The 25,349-nt window shown below is 46.2% G+C and overlaps 1 protein-coding gene across 1 annotated transcript; it reads right to left on the bottom strand.

The window, feature by feature from the left end:
- Positions 1-1,346: 1,346 nt before the first annotated feature.
- ADGRG5 (adhesion G protein-coupled receptor G5) lies at positions 1,347-15,753 on the bottom strand. Its single transcript, XM_056862343.1, has 13 exons — positions 15,693-15,753; positions 15,161-15,276; positions 13,913-13,977; positions 12,652-12,799; positions 11,295-11,423; positions 10,190-10,306; positions 8,826-8,871; positions 8,237-8,340; positions 6,940-7,061; positions 4,154-4,422; positions 3,405-3,504; positions 2,114-2,388; positions 1,347-1,566 (listed from the first exon to the last, which is right to left on the bottom strand). The coding sequence occupies exons 1-13, from the start codon at positions 15,751-15,753 to the stop codon at positions 1,481-1,483; spliced, it is 1,638 nt and encodes a 545-aa protein (XP_056718321.1). The 3' UTR covers positions 1,347-1,480.
- Between the last annotated feature and the right edge of the window lie 9,596 nt (positions 15,754-25,349).

Raw genomic sequence — 25,349 nt, 5'->3', positions numbered from 1 at the left:
GGGAAGGTCTAAGTCCCCTGTCCCTGATCTCTGTGGTCTCAGGGTAAATTGGACTCATGAACACCTGAGAAGCACGGGGCTCCCAGAACATGTCCAAGACATGACCCATGAACACACTCAGGGAAAACAAAACATAGTGACAGATGGAAACGGTCCCTTATTACTTCCATGCTCCAAACTCCCTCCACAGCAGTTGCTTTTCTCTTGAATTGTTAGGGTTTTGTTACACATGTCTGCATGTAATATGTAGTTCTACCCTTTTCAAAAAGCATTAGATAAAAGTTCAAAAACAGCTGGTTGATCAATCAGCAGCTATTGGTAGACAGTTAAACAGATCCCCCATGTTTAGAGGTCATGTGCATATCAGATGCTGAGGATGGGAGGGCTATGACATTTATGCTCTGTTTTTGACCTCATCAGAATCTGGCTGAGCACACCATTGGAAACAGAATTCTGGACTAGATGGGCTTTGGGCTCTCATGAACTCTCATGATCTCATCATGTCACTAATGATGTCACAGGCACTATCCAATAGGTACTCAGAGCCCTTATATGACCATATTCCACGCAGCACTTGGAATAGCAAGGACATGCTAGCTGAGGTCATCCTGCATTTTCCCAGGATCAACACATTGTCATTTGAGTGATGGAGAAAATATGGTAACTTTGCTGCAGAAAAGCTGCCTTAAAGGAAGACAGCTGAATTCTACACAATGCATATGAAAGACAAGCACTTTATTTCACTATAAACTGATAGGCCTGAAAGGTTCTTGGCGACCGGGTGTCCTGTTTTCAAAAGTTACTGTAAAGATAGCAAGAAATTGTGTCAGTGGAAAGCAGTAAATTCTCAACCTGCCACCTACCATGCAGAGCAGAAGAAAGTCTTTCTAGTAGTAGGTGCCAGAATAATTAGGAACCACCATGAGATTCTCAGGCCCTGGGGAATTTCCCATCCTTATTGCCACAATACAAGATTTGTGCATTAAGAAAGCCCTGTTCTATCATCCGGTGTGCCAGTTATGCATGGAATTGTGCCTGAAGGAAGCAACATAACTAATCGCAAAGATAGGCTTTGAAGTAGACTTTCTTTGCCTCTCTTCTGGCGGTTTCTGGATGCACAGGAAAGAGTCCTTGTGGAACACAGAACAGATATCTGCCCAGCCGGAATGGAGATCAGCTGGTAAACCTCCCCCTGTCCTGCAAATGTTCAAGATTCAGATCACTATGAGGGATCAGATCACATGCTTCTCGGGAGTCACATCAGCGGTCTTCTCTGGCCTGCTGCAAGGGTTCCTCTCTGGATAGGAAAACTCACTAAACTCCAGAGTAGATCACGATATCCCTCTGGGCCCTGACATTTGTGGGTGGCTTGGAGTCGAGGCAGCAGGCTGGTTTCTTTGAACAGGAGTCTGATCTCAAAAGCTCCTTTCATCCTTTACAAGCTTGGCCCGGGGTCATCCCATCTCCCATGATGCTGCAGTTATTGAGATGGATGAGAGGTCCCTCCAGAGACACTTTCCTGTGAGCGGCATCTCAAGGCGCAGCACCAGAGGCAGATGAAGAGCCCTGTGAGCAAAGACACATGAACACATGAAGCTGCCTTATACTGACTCAGACCCTTGGTCCATCAAAGTCAGTATTGTCTACTCAGACCGGCAGCGGCTCTCCAGGGTCTCAGGCTGCGGTCTTTCACATCACCTACTTGCCTAGTCTCTTTACTGTAACTGGAGATGCCAAGGATTGAACCTGGGACCTTCTGCATCCAAGCAGATTCTCTACCACTGAGCCACAGCCCCTCCCCTAAAACATGCCTTCTTGAACACATGAAGCTGCCTTCTACTGAATCAGACCCTTGGTCCATCAAAGTCAGTATTGTCTGCTCAGAGCAGCCTCTCCAGACCAGCCTCTCCAGGGTCTCAGGCAGAGGTCTTTCACATCACCTATTTGCCTAGTCTCTTTACTGTAACTGGAGATGCTGGGGATCGAACCTGGGACGTTCTGCATGCCAAGCAGATGCTCTATCACAGAGCATCCTCAAATCAATTGAGACTCTCACAAATGGAAATCGTTTGAGAGGCGTTTTGGCTCTCAACGGCGCACACGGCTGACAAACCTTGAAGCGAGTTGAGGATAGTGAACAGGAAGGCTTGTGGGAGGGAGAAGACCCCAAAGGAGATGAACGCCAGTGTCCAGGTTGTGCCCAGGAAGCATGTCAATCCAAGAACTGTCACCACGTCCCTACAGGAACGCTCTTTCTGCTGACGGGAGTTGGCTCCGAGTCGCCTCAGCTGCCAAACCACAAGCGTCAAGACACTCATATTGAAAAGCACGGTGCCACTGACGTAAATCAAGTTGAAGTAATGTACTTTGGGGGATGTGATCCAACACCTGGGAAAGAAGAGGCAGAAGATTTGAGGCACTTGTTGTATTCTTTTTCTGTTTTCTTCCTCACAGGAAGAGGCAATGAAATTATGCCTGTGGTACCCTCACTTTCCTTGGGATGAGTCTATTTTGTCTGAGTGCAGTCAAGCAAGTGAATTCTAGTTTTCTACAGGATAAAGTTAGCGGGATCCAGGGTGAAAGTAACATATTTTTTACCAATATTGTCTTTCTTGGAGGGCTCAAAGCAGATGATGGTGGTGGAAAATGTTGTCAAGTCACAGCCGACTCTTGGCGACTCCATAGCTTTTCAAGGCAAGAGATAAACAGAGGTGGTTTGCCAGTGCCTTCCTCTGCACAGCAACCCTGGTCTTCCTTGGCGGTCTCCCATCCAAGTACTAACCAGGGCTGACCCTGCTTAGCTTCTGACATCTGATGAGATCAGGCTAGCCTGGGCCATCCAGGTCAGGGCACAAACTTTTGTACCAGGCACGGTATTTGCATTCGGAAATTTAACTAGTTGGGTGCTGCCACAGTCAACTTTTCATTAATTTCGAAGAGTCTCTGAGCATTTATTGAAGCTGTACATGAAACTCTGAGGGTTTCAAACAAAATGACAACCACACCTATCAGGGGTATATCAAGAACACAGTCGGTAACGTGCACTCTCATTAATGGGTTCCCTCTATGTATGACTGTAAAGTCTGAAAAGGACTAACCTGTTGATTCTAAGAAAGATATGTTGCAATTTTACTTCTTGTAGCTAAGATGCCTGGCTGAAAGACCATGAGGGCAAAACCCCATGGAAGCGGCTTTGAATGTCTTGCAGGCAAACACCTCTTGCCTTGAAAACCCTACGGGGTCGCCATAAGTCAGCTGTGACTTAACGGCATTGTCCACCACCAATGGGCCACATACACTGTGCCCATGCAATGGTGCTGTATAAGTAAAATAATAATATTCACCAAACTAAATTTAAAACAAAAAATACTCTGCAGAAGACATCATGTCTTTTTCTAACTCACATGGTCCTGTTGCTGTATAGAGGGCTGGTTTGGATATGGTGGATGCTGTAAGCCTCTTTGTTGAAGAGGAAGACGGTAATAACTATTAAGCCAGGGAGCCCTGTGGAATCAGGAAACACGTCACAATGAAGACAATAATGCATGTAGGCCAAGGCACACTCAGTGTGCTGAAGAACACCAAGGTCTCACAGCACATCCTCAGGTCAGGTCATGGATGCGTAGGGTTGCCAACCTCCAGGAACAAGCTGGAGATCTCCTGCTATTACAACTGACCTCCAGGCGATAGAGATCAGTTCACCTGGAGAAAATGGCTGCTTTGGCAATTGGATTTTACAACATTGAAGTCCCTCCCCTCCACAAACCCGACCCTCAGGCTCTGCCCCAAAGCCTCCCGCCGGTGGCAAAGAGGGATCTGTCAACCCTACTGTTCAGCCCTGAAGGGTCTCGTTGTTCTGAATTTCTGGATGAACTCAAGTTCAGCAGTCTTGTTTTATAACCTCTCCTTCAAGCTTCTCTGTAAAAGCAGCCTGAGATTGGATTCCTACACAGACTGTGTTTACAAGCTCATCTTTTCACAAATCCCACACCTGTTCCAAGGGAAGATATTTATTGCTTTCACTAACCCAACAAGTGTCTGGGCATGTAATACTGCAGAACGGCTCTCATCATCAGAGCAAGGTTGCCCAGTTGGAAAAGGCCCATTCCTTAGGGACATTTTTCCAACAGTCACCGGAACACCCGAACCTTACCCCAGCCAACAGCACACAGCTTGAGGAGGTAACGTCTTATGTACAAGTTGTAGACTCTGATCACAAGCATGTAGAGATGGAAACCTTCGAGGGCCATCCAGGTCAAGCCACAAAGCAATGAGTAGTGGAGGAAGACTGCAGCAACCTGACATGGCCACACAGAAGTGACCGATGCCAGCGACCCGCTGACCAAGAATGACATATTAAGGAAAAAAAGAGCCTCCAATAGGTTCATGTGTATCTTTGTGGTGGAGTCGTATTGCTTTTTCCTGTAACAAACGAGAATACATTTTCCTGTTGGCTTGACACAAAAGAATGTGAGAGGGAAAAGACACACGAAGACCCTTGGCTGTGTTCGATCCCGCTAGGACCTATTTGTTATGTAGAAACTAGAAATTCAATGGCATCAAACTGCCTACGTGCTCATGGTTGGGAATCACAGAGTAGCATCTGACATAAAATTATTGAATTCGTCAAGATCCTAATTTGCATCTGTTTAAATCAAGCAACTAGCTCTTATGCTACAACTAAAAGAGAGAGCAGAGGACATACAGAGCCGGAACCGATTGAGAGCTCTGATTGACTGAGATCTCAGGTATTGACTGAGAAGTCTGGAAATGAGAGTGTTTGCGTGGGTGGGATGGCAGCCATCACAAATCTTTCATAACATTTTGAATACTCATGAAGCTGCCTTATATTGGTCCATCAAGGTCAGTATTGTCTACTCAGACTGGCAGCGGCTCTCCAGGGTCTCAGACAGAGGTCTTTGGCATCTCTTACTGCCTGGTCCTTTTAACTGAAGATGCCGGGGATTACACCTGGGGCCTTCAGTATGCAAAGCAGAGGCTCTACCACTGAGTCACAGCCCCTCCCCACATTGTATGGGGATTCTCAAGACTGCAGCTGAGGTTTGTCTCTTCACCCTCCCCACAGATCCCAGTTACAACCCACACACTTTGACAGTCCACCAAATCCTTACAAATCCCACCCGACCTTTTTAGGTATTACATTTTTTAAAAAATGCCAAGGATAAGAAACAACAAGTAACCCAATTTGTAACCAAAATCAAGTCAGGGAATGAGGGGTGACATTTCAATCAGTTATGCTAGGTTTCCACGCTGTTGTGTTTTCTGCAGGGATACATTAAAATAAATGGATAAAGTGACTTGCCAACGCTTCTATGGAGCCTGGGGGGAACTCCAGTCAAAATAAAGCTTTTAAAATCCTTCATTTCCATGGATCCCCACAAATAACTTACAGGGGGTGAGTACGGAATGTGCATACATGCTTCCTTAGAATAAACTACCAAAGCTTTACCAATGCTTCTTTTTCTCTCTTTTTTTCTCCTTGTGAGTAACAGAATCTGGAGACAACTCTGGATCATGGCTTCCTCCTTTTCTCTCATCACCAGTGGAATAGACTTTGACACCCAGACTAGTCGCCTGCATTCTTCCACCTCACTGGAGTAGGGTTGCCAACCTCCAGGTAGTAGCTGGAGATCTCCTGCTATTACAACTGATTTCCAGCCGATAGAGATCAGTTCATTTGGAGAAAATGGCTGCTTTGGCAATTGGTCTCTATGGCATTGAAGTCCAGTGTTACCCAGATGTGACATTATCATGCCCAGGGTGACGCTCTAGCGTTTGCCCATAAGTCTGTGGTTTAACCACAGAGTTTTGGATGAATGCTAAAGCATCACCCCACATGATGACATCACTTCCAGATCGTACTGGAAGTGATGCCAAGACACCAGCCCCCCAATTTGCCTGCCCCTCCCACTGCCTGAGTGACAGAGGCAGCAGTCGCAAGCCTAGTCCCACCACAGCAGCCATTTTGTGGTGGCAACTACTATCTCCTCTCTAAATTCCAAAAGTATCCCTGGGTTCAACAAGGCGGGGGACCTTGTAATAAGGAGTCAAAAACTGTCTGTTGAAACCCTCTTCTCTTCATAGGCTAGACCTGGAGACCAGCAATAGTTTGCCCCCTCCCCCCGAGATTTGAAGGCAATAAGTACAAATAGGCAGATGATGAGAGGGAGGGCATCTTGGCCATCTTCTGGTCACTAGGGGTGTGGAGGGGGGAGTGAATTTCCTGCATTGTGCAGGGGGTTGGACTTGATGGCCCTGGTGGTCCCTTCCAACTCTATGATTCTATGACTGCTCTGGGATGGCTTCTGGTAAACATATTTTGTAGGGTTTAGGATAGTTTACTTAACCTGCAGATCCTGTTTTGCTGAAGGTAATAATGGGTCAAGAGAAACGTGTGCATGCACCACGGAAAGCAAAGCCTCTCTCGGCCAATTTTCACCTCTCCGAAAAGCCACCCTTCCTCTTCAACCCAGAAGCTCCCTGGCTTGAATGCTTCATAAAAACGTAAGAACATAAGAAAGGCCCTGCTGGATCAGACCAAGGCCCATCAAGTCCAGCAGTCTGTTCACACAGTAGCCAACCAGGTGCCTCTAGGAAGCCACTAACAAGACGAGTGCAGCAGCACCATCCTGCCTGTGTTCCACCGCACCCAAAATAATAGGCATGCTCCTCTGATACTAGAGAGAATAGGTATGCAGCATGACTAGTATCCATTCTAACTAACAGCCATGAATACCCCTCTCCTCCATGAATATGTCCACTCCACTCTTAAAGCCCTCCAAGCTGGCAGCCATCTCCACATCCTGGGGCAGGGAGTTCCACAATTTAACTATGCGTTGTGTGAAAAAATACTTCCTTTTATCGGTTTTGAATCTCTCACCCTCCAGCTTTAGCTTCCTGAAGCAAAGGAGCAATTACCTGGAGCAAAGGTGCAGGCAGGTGGTGAGCAGACAGGCAACAGCTGACACACTGCAGCCTATGGAAGTTATGTAGGTTAAAGTGTCCAATAGACCTTCATCCAAGGTGGGTGGGTAGATTTGCTGCATGAGATGGGAAGGAAGGGTATGCATAGAAAAAGGAAGGATGTAAATCTTGCAACAGCGACATGCTTTTTTGCATAGATCTCTCATCTCTGTCAAAGAAGCCCAGAGATCCTTCTCCATGTACATTTTCTCTCTCTGTTTTAAACAGTAAGTGTAACCAAACCAACCCCTTCTCAGGGCACGTGTGCATTGCAAACTTAAAGTGGTTCAAGTGTTATTATGGCTTCCTCTCAAAGAACCTTGGAGGTTGTGTTTCTGGGAGGCTCCACCTTTGCTTCCAAATTGGAGCACTTTTTGGGGAGGCTCCACACATCCTCCTCCTCGAATCATCCTCATTTCAGGCTTTGCTATGATCCTTTTTGAAAGAATGCAGTCTGAGTGCATTTGCCATCTAGATGGGAAGGTCCATGTTTTTGAAGGACTCACCCACAAGGGAAACAATATCCTTCCAAGCCCCTTGGGGTTACCATTTTCCCCCAACTGTGCCACCAGGGAGCTTCTTGAGGGCTTTTAAAAATAATGTTAATTGCTATTGTAACTAAAGCACAATAATGTTATAATGGTGTATTGCCACAATCTACGAGTTCCCCTGAATTCTTAGCTTTAGTTTATTTTTTTTAAAAAACATCCCTAACCCTTTCCATTGCTGAGATGTAAGAGGAAAGATGCAGGCAGTTTTTGCCCAGATTACCTGGAGAGGAATGGGAAGGAGAAGCTGCAGGATGGCTGGAGTGGGACAGGAATTCACTGCTCAACCAATAATGTGGACCCGCTGATGCTGTTGCAAATGCCTCTGCATTTGCAAAAGCGATGAAAGCAACATGGAACATCATCAGACCTTTATGGATGAAACCCCATAGGAGGATGTAGAGATTTGCCCCATCCCCTTGTTTCTACTCTTAGCAGAAATTCTGCCACTTTGATTTTGTGGCTTTACAACAGTTCATACCTCCATACAAAACAAACAAACCCTGCATATGGAAGAGTGGCATGTCAAGAAGTCTTCTCGAATACTGGTTTTCTAAGTGCAGGGAATGGTTTTTCGTACAGAGAAGCACCCTATCACGTGAACCCGCCTACACAATCTGCAGCAGTGCAGCTCAGACAAAGGTCTACCCCTTCGTGAGAATTAGGCCCAGAAGAGACCCCAGAAGAGACCCCAACATGCTCACCAACAGGACAGCAAAATAGGTTAGGTGGTAGCACAAGCATACGATGCCTTCCTGGATGACAGTATCGCAACCGACGGGGCTCCATGTTCCCAGGCTGCCCTCTTCTGCCCAACAGAAGAATCACACCCATGATCAGAAGACGGCAAAAAACTCTTCTCTAAAACCAAAGCAATGCCATTCAAATAATGGTCAACACCTGCAGTCTCTGGAACTGCATCCATTCAGGCGCTGTGTAATCCTTTTATTTATTTTAATTATTCCTTCCCATTCCCTATTCCATTTTTTTTATTGTGTTACACTATAAGCCATCAGCAGGAATTTGTCTCTTTGTTGTATGCTTTACAGCACCTAGCAGAATGCTTGGAAACTCGGGGCGTGCATCCTATACATACAGCTTTCAAGATTGGGGGGAGGAATCCTTTTAACTTCCTTTTAACATTCCTCCACGTTTCTCCCACTTTCAGCCACTAGGGGTCGCAAAGTCCAAGAACACAAACTCAGATCACATACACACACACACACACACACACACACACACACACACACACACAAAAACAGATAAAGGAGGGAATGGGAGAGCACATATTACCTCTTCCTTCCATCCAAAAGACACAGGTCATGTTGGAAATATTGGCCTACAATAGAACAAAGAGAAAATGCACCAGGACTGTTTTTCTTCTATGGCTGAATTCCACACAATTCCATTATATGCGTGTGAGGCATATAAAGGTGTGTTTCTATTGGACGGTGAATAATGGTCTCCCTTCCGCCCTTAGCACACTTTCCAGCTCAAAGGCGGAAATGCCCAGCCATGCCTATCCTGTGAGCTATAATTTTATTTACTTACTTATCTGTCTATTTATTTATACGCTGCTGATCTCCTCACTGGGGACTAGAGTTACCAGGTAAGAGTGGGGAAATACCTGTAGATTTGGGGGGCGGAGCCTGAGGAGGGCGTGGTTTGGGGAGGGGAGGGACTTCCATGCCACCGAGTCCAATTGCCACAGCGGCCATTTCCTCCAGATGAACTGATCTCTATCAGCCGGAGATCAGTTGTAAAAGTAGACCTCCTGCCACCACCTGGAGGTTGGCAACCCTACTGGGGACCCAAAGTGACTTACAACATTCTCCCCTTCTCTATTTTATCCTCGCAACAACAATATGAGATAGGTTAGGCTGAGAGAGAGCGGCTTGCCCGAGGTCACCCAGTGGCTTGTCCGCGCTCACTGAATACAGTGGCAACGGAAAACCCACAGGGTGGGTTCCCCCACACTTTCAACCATCTGCAGCTGCCATTTCTTCCTCCCCCCCACAACTGAAGGACTTCTTTCAGGGTTTTTTTTTTGTTGTTGTTAAAAAAAGGCAATTGACATGTAATTGACATATCGCTATTGCAATATAAAACTATAGCAATATCTCCATTACTTAAAAAAAACACCCAACCCACCCACCCCCAGTGGCATTGAGGGGGACGACTGACAGCTGTCGGGGACCGGGGTAAGGAAAATGGCACTAATGTGAGCATGTGGAAGCAGCCTACATTTTATGGCAAGCTACATTTGAACTCAGCTCCCCCCCGCCGCGCGGTTCTTGCCCACCATTCTAACCACTACACCGCTCTGTGATAAGAACAAAGCTTTCCCCCCTGCAATAAGGCTTTCTCCTCACAACAAAACAATTGTCCTAAACCCCCCCCACCCCAAAAAAAAGAATTCAGTTTTCAATTAATTCATTTGGCAAAGTTTACAAGGTTTCGGAAAGATATTTTTTTTAAAAAACCCACATCCCCTCCCCAATAACTTATGGATTGGAGTATTGACATGACCAACAAAATGTGACTGGGGCACACATTGATCAAGCATGCAAACAGAGGCTGACTTGGCGAAAGGGCACAAAATCGCTTTGTGACTAGGCATGCCTTACAAACCTCCTCCTTGGCCTTTCGCTACTCACTGGCCTGAGGTCGTGCCAAAACCGGATCTCCACTGGTTGGCTGAGGCTGGTGATTCTGACACCCCCAAGGGTGGCCCCTAAAATGTCATTGTTCAGAAGGGAACTGTTCTTTTCGTCCTGCAAGGCAAAGGGCATGAGAAAAATTTATTGCAATTCCCCCCAAAACATGTACCTGTGGTTCTACTGAGGCTGAAGATTTTAGTTCTGTGTTGGCAATGCTGCCCATTATAAAACATTTCTACAGCCAATCGAAGATCCCCGTGGTGCAAACTGGTAAGCGGCAGTACAGCAGTCAAAACTCTGCTCACAACCTGAGTTTGATCCCGACTTTTGATAGCTGGTTCAAGGTTGACTCAGCCTTCCATCCTTCCAAGTAGGGTTGCCAGCTCCCGGTTGGGAAATACCTGAGATTTTTGGGATGGAGCCTGAGGAGGGTGGGGTTTGCAGAGGGACTTCAATGCCATAGACTCCAATTGCTAAAGCGGCCATTTTCTCCAGGTGGACTGATCTCTATTGGCTGGAGATCAGTTGTAATAGCAGGAGATAGCTGGAGATCTCCTGCTGTTACAACTGATCTCCAGCCGATAGAGATCAGTTCACCTGAAGAAAATGGCTGCTTTGGGAATTGGACTCTATGGCATTGAAGTCCCTCCCCTCTCCAGACCCCACCCATCTCAGGCTCCGCCTCAAAAACCTCCCACCAGTAGCAAAGAGGGAACCTGGCAACCCTACCCAGAATTATGGCTGATCTCCAGACTGCAGAGATCAGTTCCCCTGGAGAAAATGGCCACTTTGGAGGGTGGACTCTATAGAATCACAACCTGCTGAGGTCCCGTCTCTTCCCAAACCCTGCCCTCAACAGGCTTCATCCCAAAATTGCCAGGAATTTCCCAGTCTGGAGCAGGCAACCGTCGCTGTCCCCCAGGAGCAGCATTTGGGGGACATCGGCAGGAGGGAGAAATGTTATGTTCCACTGGCAGCGGAAACATTTAGCCTGGATCCAACTCATATATTGGGGAGCAGGCCATCATGCCAGCCTAATGCTCCTCCATATGCTCAGCTTCTGCAGCCATCGTCCCATCAACCAACCCAAGGTATGCCTCACCTGAAAGAGGCAGGAAGCTTTCAGGTAAATGCAGGTCAGTCTCATCTCCTTTGCAGGCAAGGCCCTCTCTGTCAGCACGGTCGGGAAGCTCATGGAATGCCGTGACTGGGTCTTTCTTGACGCGGTGACCTGTTGGTGTTTTGTTCTTATCAATAATTGGCACTGATTTGTTTTAATGTATAACAAATGCAAACAAAGCATGGAGGTAAATGAAAGAGGCCCACTTGCATTCTGAAGTGGTACAGCCCAGACCCAAAGCTGATTCACACGGTACAGAGTATACACATTTGTTCTGGGGTCCCCACCCTACATAACAGTCAGGCCTGAGTTGCAGGATCTCCTCAATTCCCACATGTGGGGCGCCCAGTTTGGATCGGGATCATAGGGTACATGCAGAAGGGCCTCGAACCTTCCCTGTTGTGCTGATTTTCCAACCTGAAAACCAGGGGAATTGTAGGTTTACCCCAACAAGCCAAATAACATCCTTCCTAGTTGGAAAGATGGCACAGGGTGGGGGTCTGAAACCCCTCTCCCCTGTGTGCAACAGTCCCAATCTGAATCAGGCACCCGCACACAGAAACTGAGGAGAACCAGCAATTCATGTCAGGATGTTATGCCGGGTGAGGAAACCAAGCCCCCGCCTATGTACTCCGTAATGTGTGAGTCGACCACCATGTTCACCCCCTTAGGGAGAACTAGGGAGAACTGGGAAAGCTCAGGAGTCAGCTTGAGGCTCCTTCTTAAATTTCTTCCGTTCTCCAGAAGGACAAAGACATGACAGCATTTATACTCAGTGTGTGTGTGTGTGAAGTGTCGTCAAGTAGCTTCCGACTCATGGCGATTTATGAATCAATGTCCTATCTTTGACAGCCTTGCTTAGGTCTTGCAAATTGAGGGCTGTGGCTTCCTTTATTGAGTCAATCCATCTCTTGTTGGGTCTTCCTCTTTTCCTGCTGCCCTCAACTTTTCCTAGCATGACTGTCTTTTCTAGTGAATCTTGCCTTCTCATAATGTGAACAAAATACGATAGCTTCAGTTTAGTCATTTTAGCTTCTAGGGTCAGTTCAGGTTTGATTTGATCTATAACCCACGGATTTGTTTTTTTGTTTTTTTGGAAGTCCATGGTATCCGTAACACTCTCCTCCAACACCACATTTCAAAGGAATCTACTTTCTTCCTATCAGCTTTCTTCAATGTCTAGCTTTCACACCCATACATAGTAATAGGGAATATGATGGCATGAATTAACTTAATCTTGGTGGCCAGTGACACATCCTTACACTTCAGAATCTTTTCTAGCTCCTTATACTCGGTAGCACAGATCAAACAGCAAGGCAGGTAATGAGGAGATACTGACCGTTAACATGTCACTGCTGATATTCAGCCCTCCAAAATCTTTGGGCTTTATTCTGAATAGTAATGTTTGTACATCTTGGTGAGCCACCGTGAGATTCTCCTGTGACATATTGGCTTCCAGCAACGTCTTCTCCAGCTTTCGTTTGGCTCTACAAAGAAGAATTTGTAACAGAGGATTGAAGAGGAGGCACACACATACATATGGGCAAACGAAGAAGGGAAAGATGCCTCATTCTTACGGCTGGCAAACGACAATTGGGATGTTTGTTTTAAAATAATTTAGAAGGCTTGGAGGACCGAGCAGATGCCAAGAGGCCACACCTACAATTACTCAACAAAACCCCTGCCAGTTTTGATGGGAGAGGCAAAATCCAGTGGTCAGCTTTGAAAAATATCTCCTTTAGCCAGTTCTATAATGCTAGGGAAAGTTGAAGGCAGCAGGAAAAGAGGAAGACCCAACATGAGATGGATTGACTCTGTGGTCTTTTATGCATGGTTGTTTCACTCGCCATCACCACTCTGACAACTTCAGGCCTTTGGATTAGGCATGCTGTTTCGGACTGTTAGAGGTCGCCTCGCTCTCCCCCTACATTTCCCCGCATTTTGCCCGTGTTTTCAAATTCAAGAGGAAACAGGTCCCTCAAAACGAGGGCAAAATGCGGGGAAACACAGGGGGAGAGCGAGGCGACCTCTGATGGTTGGAAATGGCATGCATAATCCAAACAAAGACCTGAAGTCGTCAGAGGGGTGACGGCGAGTGAAACAGCCATGCATAAAAGACCTATAAAGGAAGCCACGGCCCTCAGTCTGAATGACCTGAACAAAGCTGTTAACTATAGTGTAATGTATGTGCATCAGTAAGACCATAGCGAAGAAAGCCCAGGAGCTTGAGTCCTGGACAAAGGCTCCTGAGCCCTGCTCGCGAGGCGCCATTTAAGGACATCATGGCCGCCCTGGGCAACCATTTTACGCCCAAGCCCATGCGCCTCGCTCGCCGTCGGCCGTTCTACCTACGGGACCAGGAGCCGGGGGAATCCGCTGCAGCATTCCTCGCTGCCCTTCGCCAGTTGGCCCGGTTCTTATAACTAGTAACCAGCTCTATGAAATTCCAGGAGTCCCCTCTCTTCTTTCCGTTTATAAAAAGTGCCAGTTCTTTCTAAAAGACCAGGTAAAAGTATACACTGGATGTGATGCGCTCCCTTAAAGCCATATCATTGCAATTTTCAAAGAACCATCTACAACAGCTGGATGGTGACTTTTACTTCCACGTGTCAATTATGCATGCGGTGAAGAAGCGCTTCTGTTTGTCATTTCTCAACCGGCTGCACTGCAAAGTCATAATTTATTTAGAAAATGTGTATACCGCCTCTCCAGAGACCTGCTTGGAAGACACCAGATAATGGATCAAGTGTTTTGAGTAGGAGGAAAGATTCTCTCCCTCCCTCCTTTTCTATGAGCCATTTCACAAAATTCTCTCATTTCCTTCCTTAACTGGCTTTTTATTTGAACTCCCCAAGGGCTGGATCCAGACTAAATTGTTAATTTCAACTGATTTCTCCTTCCTACTGCAGACCACTCCATCTTTAGGGACTCCTTACCCCCAGGAGCATCATCTCATCGCTATCAGTGGGCTGAACTGGAAAAGGGGAGGCAGGAATGTTCTATTCAGTTGAATGGAAAATTTAATCTGGATTTAACCCCAAATGCTTCCACCTTTCCTCATAGGGAAAGGACTCCAATGACTTGATCATTTTGAACAGGTGTCCAGCATTGTGGCACCTTAAAGATGAACAAAACTTGTTAGATCGTTTGCTTTCATGAGAAAGAGCTCGTTTCCTCAGATGTGCAGAGCGTACATCCATAGCAGGCCTTGCACTTTCTCACACAACTCAAGGGTCCCCAACCTTTTTGAGCCTGTGGGCGCCTTTGAAAGCGAAGCCAACCACAAAATGTCAGGGAGTGAGATGATGCATAATTCGCATAGTAACGCTTCAGTATTTTAGGCAGAAGCTCCGTTTAACAGGTTGCCTTTTAATCTGCACAGCCAATCAGATCTCCATTGCCTATAGGGTTGCCAACTTCCAGGTACTAGCTGGAGATCTCTTGCTGTTATAACTGATCTCCAGCCAGTAGAGATCAGTTCTCCTGGAGAAAATGGCCGCTTTGGCAATTGGACTCTATGGCATTGAAGTCCCTCCTCCCCCAAACCCCACCCTCCTCAGGCTCAGCCCCCAAAACCTCCCACCAGTGGCGAATAGGGACCTGGTAACCATAATTGGCTAATCAGAAGCCTGGCTGGGCAAAAGCCCTATCTGGCCGCATCCAATTTCTTTAACAACTTGGTGCACACCAGGGAAGATGTTGGCAACACCGTGTTGAGGACTCCTGAACTGGGTAATCCCACGAATGTTAAAGTGAACCTATCTCTGGGCCTGTTTCTCTGGTATAGGGGGGAATATTGAGAGAAACCCTCCAGCACAAAAACACCATTGCTTGAGTTAGCAGCTTACCTCATTAGCCAAGTGTCCCTCGAAGGTTTTCATGGCTTCCTCCACCGCGTACTTTCCCAAGTCTTGGCCATCAGAAGTTGAGTTTTGCACAACTGCTTCTTTGCTGGGTTTTAATCCTTTGCACCGGTGTGGGGAAAACAGGGAATCAGAACAGGAAAAAACCAGCAGCCTTCAACCTCCAACTGCTCCTGCAGCAGCGGGATGTAGTGTTTAGGTTGTAGGACTAGGATCTCGAAGACTCAGTTTCGAATCCCCTCTCTGCCATGGAAACCTGCTGGGTGACCTTGGGCCAGTCACAGACTCCCAGCCTGATCTATCCCACGGGCTTGTTTTTGTGAAGATGAAACGGCAGAGGGAAGACTCTCCACCGTGGCTCGCTGGGTGACTTCCTTGCCTGCACTTCAAATTCAAATAAACCGTTGGGGGGACTGATCACCAGTCTCCCAGCATACCACCTAGTTTGGCCTTTAGGACGACAAGCACAACGCCTTGCTAGGAAATCAGCCCTGTAGCCCCAATAAGACATCTCTACCTGTTAGCTGGACAGGGAAAGTTGTGCACGCAAAGAGGCAGATCCATAAACCCGGGTCCATCTCTGCATTACGTGGAATGTAACGTCACTCTGCAAATGGATCACCACATGGGAATGGCTGGAACAAGAAACAGGCTGGAGCTGAAGCTTGTAAAACCACATTTGTATACTGGAAAAGTTTGCGAAGCAGCAGCGGGGGATCCTTGCAGGTATCCAAGCTCAATTAAATTCTATATATCATCATGAAGATAGTTCACCAGTTCCCGTAGGATACTCCCAAGTGTAGGCAGCAGCTTAGCTAAGCTAATTGAGCTTGGATACCTACTTGGAAATGGGGCTGAAGAAATTTTGAAACGGCCGTCCCCCACCCATCATGCTTAATGAAGAATTCTTAACTATTTATACAAGTACCTGATGGACTTTTAAAATACTCATCTGTATACTAAGAAGATTCTACTATTTATAGACTGTACTATTTATAGACTGTATTTAACACGTCCTGTATATTTTGTATATATTGTTTTTTTGTCACTTGTTGTAGTCCTTTGTACTTGTGAGATATTTTGAAACACAATACACAATTTTTGTATTATTGTACTGCTCTTTTCCCGTGCCAGTTTCCAAACCTGACGGTATTAGCATGGAGGTGCTTTTTTCTTGTTTTGCTAACCTCCAGGTACTAGCTGGAGATCTCCCTCTATTACAACTCATCTCCAGCCGATAGAGAACAGTTCACCTGGAGAAAACAGCTGCTTTGGCAATTGGACTCTATGGCATTGAAGCCCCTCCCCTCCCCAAACCCCGCCCTCCTCAGGCTCCACCCCAAAAACCTCCCGGCAGTGGCAAAGAGGGACCTGGCAACCCTATAGAACCATGTGTTCTAGTAATTTTAAAAAAAGATACCACTGGAGCCTGCTTCCAGCACCAAATATAAATTTGGGGCAGTCCATATGGGATGACCTCTCCTATGTTTTCTGTTTGGCGCTGCAGCGCATTATAGAGATAAAGACTGCACAGACATTCTGAAAATGGGTATAGTCAACAAGAGGAGAGGGAACTGAGATTGCATCGGCATGCTACAATCCTGACATCCACATGTTCACTGAACCTTTCACAAAACCCTTGTTCATTGAGCTGCAGTGCACAGACCCAGTGTGCAAACCTTGCGTGCACATTACTTGCATATTCACAGATCTGGAATCCCAAATTGCCATTCATATGTCAACTGTACTTTAAGAATGCCTGCAGTGTGCTAGAAAAATGTCTAGGGTCACTCACAGCCAGTAAACGTAGAACGCTGCCTCTCTGGCCATCATTCTCGATTAGGGTTTCCAACTCTGGTTTGGGAAATTTCTGGAGATTTGGGGATGGAGCCTGGGGAGGGTGGAATTTGGGGAAGGGAGGGAGCTCAGCAAGGATGTGATGCCATGAGTCCACCCTTGAAAGCTCTCATTTTCTTCAGAGGAATTGATCCCCCACCTGGAGGCTGGAACCCCTATTCTCTATTGACAATACATTGGTGTCACTCTGTGCCTTGTCATCTCTATGGTGAGAATGGAAATCCCGCTCAGTTTGAGACCAGAAATACCAGGGTAATGGTGTTCCTTTTCTGTGAGCACAGGCAGTGTTCCTGGGGAAAGGGGACCACTCTCAATACGCTCCAGTTGTCTTGCTGGGGACAGTCCCTTTTTCCCAGTACCTATTCATGCTAATTCATACCTCCTCTTTTGCATTTGGGGGGCATCTTGCTAAAATGTCAATGTGCCCACACATGAAAGTTTCACTTTCTTCTATGCCCTGAAAACTGCATGCCCTGGCGGCAAATGTTGCCGAGTGCACGTTGATTGCATCTCTTCTATAATAAGGCCAATGACATTTATTACCAATGACATTTGAAAACTCATTAATTAAAAATCAAGTGACACTACAAAATCAAGGAGCTACAAAATCTCCACCATGAGTACATAGTAGTTTTAGGTAAATGTGAGTGAGGTCAGTATTTATGAATGCCTGTCCTCTTACTATTGAGCGTTAGGATATTCATAAGAACTTTTCTTCTCAGCCTAGTTTACAAAAACTAGAATTTTGATTTGCAGCTCAAACAGGGGCGTGCCTGAAAGTTGACAGAGAGGACCTGTTGAATGAGAACAGTCCTGAGAATTTCATACCAGTGGATCAGGGAACAAGTGGTATCCCATCAAAACAAATAGAAACGTCACCCAAATGTCTCAGAACACGAGTCGTACCACAATTAAAGGATCCGAACAACATTTTTAACAAGCAAAACAAACCAAATCTGAACCGGAATAAAATTTCTGTGCACATCTCTAAGAAAGATGTGAGTGACTCACCCAGAGGCCTTGGGACAGAATAGAAGCCTGCTTCTGAAATATAAAGTATTTAAATATAATAAAAGCAGACATTTTTAGTAATATAAAAAAATCATTGTTTCGGTGCCTGATTAGTCCACTTACATAACAAACAGGTCCTCAGAGACATCCTAGCTTCATTGTGCTCATTTGGTTAAATTATCTCTTTTGTGTGGGGTGTGTTCCTGCTTTCTCGTCCTCTTAATCTAGTAGGTTGCCGCTGAGCTGTACACAGGAACTATTTATCCACATGATAGATCTGCAACAGGAACTCACTTCTTGATTAAAGAGTTGTTGAACAAAGAAGAGTGCACTGCAAACACTGAAAACAGTTGTCACATTCAGTTGGGTGGGCTCAACTTTTGAAGATATTTGCACCTTTGGCAGGATGTCCGCTTCCTCATCCTTTGCCTTCTTGCTCAGCCACAGAGCGTGACACAAACTGAAAGCAAATGTGCTGAAGGTGGCAAACGGTGCCATTTCAGAGCAGTGGGTTTGTCTCAGAATAATTGCTCCCAGGGCCAGCATTCATCAGCGACAGACACTTATGGTGGGCTGAGAGTATAGAATCTGGGAGAGAGACCACCCCAAAATAGATGCTAGATCACTCTACCAATTTCCTCTGGGAAGAGAATCTGGAATTCCAGGGGGAGCACATTGCCGGCCCCCCAACGCTGATACATCACAAGTTGTGATGATCTGTTGATCTAGCAGGCCTTGCGCTCACACGTACTTACTTATTACAACAGGGTTTCTCAAACATTGCTGAATTCTGGACCACCTTCGAAACATGCTTCTGCTTCTATCAACTGCCCTTCCTTCCACAAACCACTACCAACAATGCATTCTGCCCACGCACATGCGAAGATCTTTGCATGCGGCTGTGTGCATGTGCAAACAGCCTGCAGCTGCATGTGAGACTCTGTTATAATCCCACTGCTGATGTTACAAGAATAATTCTTATCTAAGCAGATTCTACATCTGCTAATCATACATATAGAGGAAGAACCAAGATTGTAACGTATCTCATTGGAAAGAGACCTGGTGTCTTTTATCAGCTTTGTTTTCTGCATCTTTCAGCCCTTTTCTGGCTGGCGATATGATTGTACTTTTACTGCCTGTGATCAGCACCCTTACCCCACTATCTCAAGTTCTGCAAGGTTTTGAAGTATTGCAAAACCTGTGTGATCAGAAATGATAGCTGTACTGGCGGGATGGGGGCAAGGAGATGAGCGTGTATGACGCAAACAACGGACAACTCTTTCACGCTGTCTCCAACTCTCCTAAAAAACATTGTCAGTCTGCAAGCTGAGAAACCCCAACACAAGTCACACAACCCAGTGATGGCATGAAATATTGCCCAGATCCTGAGCCCTTCCCCATTGTGCAAAGACTTATTGCACGTCCAATAAATGCGGCCTGGAGACCAGGATAAGGAACAGCTGTCGGCAGTTGGAGACCACTCCCAGCAAATTCTCCACCAAATTTGTTTCCACACCTTCCCAAGAAAAGTTGCCCACTCTCCTCTTCCAGCAGTGACATTTGAGAACCATTCTGTAGCTGACTGTAAGAAAGGCCTGTCTAGCCAAAGTTTAAATGATGGCTCATGATGACCCTGTGACATCCGTCAGCCAAGCAAGCCCGACAATTTTGCGCATGCCCCAGGAGCGGGCTACCCACGCCAAATGCCACCATCCATGCAGAAACAGAAGTACTCAGAAGAACTGGTCATTTTGAATTGTGAGCCAATTATTCTTTCAGGGTTCTTGACTCAAGGGGAAACCAGCATTGTAAACAGGGCAAGTTCAGTTTAGGATTTTGTGTCTCTGTGTGTGTGTGAAAAGCAAAGCATTGCTCTTTCTCAGGTTCTGTTTCTGGAGAAAGGTTGCAGGTAGCTATGCTGGTACAAAACGAAATCCAGAAACAAAAGACACAGTATGCCTTGGATTGTGTGTGTGTGTGTGTGTGTTAAGTGCCGTCAAGTCGCTTTCGACTCATGGTGACCCTATGTTTGAAAGTCCTCCAAAATGTCCTATCATTGACAGCCTTGGATTAGGACCAACCAAAGTGTGCAAGCTGTCAAGTTCTCCAGAATTCTTTTGGAGGATTGCCACTCCAGGTTGGGAAATACCTGGAGATTTGCGGGGTGAAGGCTGAGGAGGGTGGGGTTTGGATAGGGGAGAGACTTTAACGGGGTGTGATGCCATAGAGTCCACCTTCCAAAGTGGCCATTTTCTCCAAGTGGACAGATCTCTGTCACCTGGGGACGAGTCGTAGTAGCGGGAGATCTCCAGCTACCACCTGGAGGTTGGCAACTCTATTCATCAGCCTGAACAGTTAAAAGGTTGTGCGCAGGGGAGCCCCTGATCTTAAATCTTCTTGTCAGCATCCTGCAGAGATGCAGAGATAAAATAGTGCTGGGTGGAGAATTTTATCTATGCAGAGCTAGCATTCTACACAGGAGGCCTTAAGATCATGACCTGACAACGTTTTCCCCCTCCCCTCCACCAACTTTATTTTTCAGCACCCAGCCCCACGAACAGTTCTGGAGAGATTCTGGTTTACATCAGGAAATTTCCCCCTGCACTGCAGCTCCATTTTGCGCACATGTTAGCAGTCTTGGCATTTGCCTAACAAAGATGCTCTGTTTTTGTTCACACAACCCCCAGCAAATGGATCCAAGCCTTAAAAAAAACAGGGAATTTGATCATCTGCAACTAGAAAATGTGCTTCCGACCTCTGGCATTCGGTTCAAAGACTCCTGATAAAATCAGTGAATCGTTAGCATACAGTGTGGTGGTGGCAAATAGTTATAATAGTTTAAATCTGGTAAACAGATGGTGGAGCTATCAACAGCTGTTAGCCACAGCAGCTAACGGAACCTCCACATTCAGAGGCAGGATACCTCTGTGTACTAGATGAGGGGGACAAACAGAGGGTGACCACTGCTTCATAGGTCATTTATGCACAGTCGCTTTAACCTCCTTTATTCCCTGTTTCAGCCAGGATCAAATTTTTCAGTATGCACGTAACCTCATTCCTTGGAAGCTCAACGCTGCTTCAACGCAAAATGAAACCGGCTTTTCCCATTGCTCTTCTGGCCCCAATTAACCGTTCATCCTGGCTCATTCTGGAGTCACAGAGCGTGCATACTCTATTAGGGGAAAACTCAGAAGATTGGCTTCTCTCACAGCCAATCACGAAGCAGTGTGTAAAGAGGCGGGATTCAAGTGCTTCCTGCTACCTCGGAGCTCTTTCTGAGCAAAAGAAAGGCTTTTTTAAAACGAGGCTTGGATTCCCCCCTCTTCTTTCAGGTAGCTCCATTTTTTTTTTTTAATTCTTAAAATGCTTTTTTATGCGGCAGTTGGATTTGGGGGGAAGGAAATCTTATCTCATGGTAAGCCAATTACAGAGCAGCTTTTAAAGGGGCAGGACTTGATTTGAGCTTGGGAGACTGCTTTTCTGTATTCATGGTTCCATTAGCACACAGTTTCATCCCTCATCATAAAAGCCAAAACATACAGTTTCCCCCAACCCGGGTTACTATAATGTGCAATGAACCCAGGTCCAAGCAGGGAGATCCAGCCCATGCATAAAAGATCTTTATCTGTTTGTGTCATGACTTTCCAAGGGCATTTGAAGCATGTGTAAAGTGCCGTCAAATCACAGCTGACTTATGGAGACCCCAGCAAAGGGCTTTCAAGGCAAGTGAGAAGCAGAGGTGGTTTGCCTTTGGCTTCCGCTGCAGAGCCTTCCAATGGATATCTCCCTTCCAAGTACCGACCCTGCTTAGCTTCCAAGATCGGGCTATATCATGCAGCCTTCCCTCCTAGGACATTTAATAGGCTGTTGGAAACAAAATTCTGAACTAAATGGAGTTTATTGGTTCTTGTAGGTTATCCGGGCTGTGTAACCGTGGTCTTGGTATTTTCTTTGGAATGTCTTGGAATAAGACCCAAACAGGACACAGGGTCTTATTCCAAGACACTGAAATACTGGACAATTCTACCAACTATTTTGTCAGATTGCCCAGAGAAGCCATTGAAATTCATAAACATCAGCACAACTTTAACAGAAAAGAAGAGAGTTTAAGAATGAATAAGGCTTGGCTTCCTGTCCTGAAAACCTCCAGACTAACAAAGACTACAGTCCACAATAGCCATGCGGATTAGCCTTGGATTCCACATGTTAACAGATCACTTCAGGATACAATGGTTCCACATTAACATACCACACCCTCATTAGCACATTATCTTGATTCTTACAGGACAATGATTTGCACATTACCTTTAATACCTTGCAGGACAATGACTCAGCTCAAACCCAACCCCCTTCTGACTATATATTACACTTCCTACACACTTGACACTGAGAGACACTGTCCTTCAGTGTTACTCCTCTGAAGATGCCTGCCACAGTTGCTGGCGAAACGTCAGGAAAGAAAATACCGAGACCATGGTTACACAGCCTGGTTAACCTACAAGAACCAATGAACTCTGACCGTGAAAGCCTTTGACAATATTTTAAATGGAGTTTGGTTTTTTTTTTTTAATCTCTCTAATTGCATGGAAGCTACATTCCTTCCTAATATACCCCTCGCCTGCAAGAGCTGTAGTGTGAAAACTGGGTGATTTAAAGTGTAGTCCTAAACAGTTTTGTTGTTGGTGGAAAGGGCCGTCATGTCACAGCTGACTTATGGCGACCCCGTAGGCAAGAGATGTTCGGAGGTGGTTTGCCATTGCCGGCTTCCGCATGGGCTTAGCGAGTTCTGAGAGGACTGTGACTGGCCCAAGGTCACCCAGCAGGCTTCATGTGGAGGAGTGGGGAATTGAACCCGGTTCTCCAGATTAGAGTGCTGCAGCTCCCCCCTTCTAAATCTGCTGAAGTCAATGGGCTTAGAAGCGTCCAGCTGTACATAGGATCGCACTGTGAGCCAAGGAGAATTAATGGATAGTGGGGAAGGAAGAGTCTGTTCGCTGGGAAGTTGGGTAAGATTTTTTGGGATCTTTTCATCTTGTACAAGGTTATTGGAAACAATGTATGCGAAAAGTTAATTAGTAAAGGGGGATTTAAATTTAGCATGACTGGTATTATCGTAATCATATGGGGTTGGATCCAGTCTAAATTTTCCACTAAAGGAAAGGGAGATGCAATTTCTGCCAATTCCCCCTTCCTGCTGCAGACTCCTGATTTTCTGCCATTCCTGACTGTCCTGTCCCCCTCCCCACACCCCAGAGCAGCATTTTCGGGAGATCAGTGGGCTATTGCCACATGGGGAAAGCAGAAAAGTTTCATTCTGCTGACAGAAAGGCCGCCATTGGTAGGGTTGCCAGGTCCCTCTTCACCACCAGCGGGAGGTTTTTGGGGCAAAGCCTGAGGAGGACAGGGTTTGGGGAGGGGAGGGACTTCAATGCCATAGAGTCCAATTGCCAAAGCAGCCATTTTCTCCAGAACTGATCTTTATGGGCTGGAGATCAGTTATAATAGCAGGAAATCTCCAGCTAGTACCTGAAGGTTTGGAAATCAGTACAGGAGCGAAAGATTTATAGAGGATAAATCGTTGGCTTCAACATAACTACACAGGATTTGCCTTCAAAACAAGAAAGAATTTGTACTCCAACAAGAGACTTTTTTTAAAAAAAAAATGACTTTATTGTACATATGGACGTTTGTGGATTGTCTTTGTAGGTCTTATGTGTACACCTTGCTTTGTTTGTACATTCATGTAGTAGCTTATAAATAGTTTTGCACTTTGTTTAAACATCTTTCGCTCCTGTACTGATTTCCAAATCTCTTTGATACTTGTACAGTGGTGTCTATTTTCTCCCCAGTACCTGAAGGTTGGCAACCCTATCAATTGGTGGAAAATTGAGTCTGGCTCCAACCCACTGTTTGTACAGGGCTTTCTCTTTCAAGCCAAAGACTATAGCCAGCATTGTCTCGTTTGTTGGAACTGTTTTTGCACAAGGAGGGCATAGGAAGACTCCAGCGCACTTTGGTGGATCAGAGAGGCTGTATTTGGCTCGCCCCAAAATTTTTGCAAACCAGAATCAGTAGTCTGACAGCGCATTCCTGAATGGAATGGCTGCGCCGGTCATAGGAGGCAGCGCGGCTGTGCTGCCTCCAAAGGAGGTTTCGCCCCCAACTGGGGCCGAAACCTCCTCGCGGCAGGAAAAATCCATGCAACCCTTCATAGGGGGCCTTCCCGGCCCAAGAGGGTTTGGGGGCCTGCCTAAAGGCAGCTCCACCCCAGCACCGGAATGCCCCGGGAACACCCTCCCAGGGACGGCGCACGGAAGTGCACTGTCCAGATGCCAGTGCGAGGCTTGCTGGCCTCCCTGGGCTGCACTGCCAGAGTAGCGTGGGGAGGACAGCGTCCAGGCCTCCCTGCTGGCGTCCAGGCCGCTCTGTGCGGCATAAGTGGGACAGCCGCCGGCAGCCATCCCACTTACGCCGGTGCAGCTCCCTTTTTTTGCCTCCAGAGCTCTTTCAGCCAAAGAGCTCACCAATGCACTGTCAGGCTGTTAATGCATGGTCGTTTTCTCTTGCTATGATCCCTCTCATGTCACACGCTTTTTAATCCCACGATCCAAAAATTAAACGCATGGTGAACTCAATCCCGCAAAAGATCAGGGAGGCGGGATAGTAGGAGAGTAGTCATCCATCTCGTCAGTGCTTTGTGATTGGCTGATGCCGGTTAAGGGCTGACCTAATGACAAGGTTTTTTAATATCACTTCAAAATTAAAGTCTCTTTTTTGAAGCAAACAGGGGGTTTTGGACTCCCCCCTTTGCAAAAATAAAAACAGATGGCACCATGAGACATATCTCTTGCAACTTTCTGCTCCTTGTTATAACTGGGTGTACAGCATAAAAAATCTTTATTGTTTGGCATGGTAGAGGGTTTTGAGTTAAAAGATCTGGTGTTTTAAATTAATTTGTCTTGCATGTTCATTTCCTGATTTGGCTCCCCACAGAACCCATGCATAGATTGTATGAGCTCAGAGCCACATGGGAAGAAATCCCAGAATGCATTTGCTCGAGGTCATTTAATACTATCCAGTTTTGCTTCTGCATAACTCCATTGAGAGCTGCAGGACTTGGCAGACAATTAAAGGGGAACCCCAGACGATTCACATGAGAAACAGCCCAGAACTGTTTTCCAAAGCGTTTCCAGGTTTTCTCAAAATCCAATATTTCACAGAAACTGTCACAGATTTTTGTATGAACAAGATGTTCTGTTGAGATCTTGGCTGTGAAGGAACCAGTTTGTGTTTGTGATGTCTGTGC

This window comes from Euleptes europaea, chromosome 17 (genome assembly GCF_029931775.1).
Source record: "Euleptes europaea isolate rEulEur1 chromosome 17, rEulEur1.hap1, whole genome shotgun sequence".
In the NCBI taxonomy this organism is placed as follows: domain Eukaryota; kingdom Metazoa; phylum Chordata; class Lepidosauria; order Squamata; family Sphaerodactylidae; genus Euleptes; species Euleptes europaea.
This window is presented reverse-complemented; position numbering and strand designations above follow the sequence as displayed.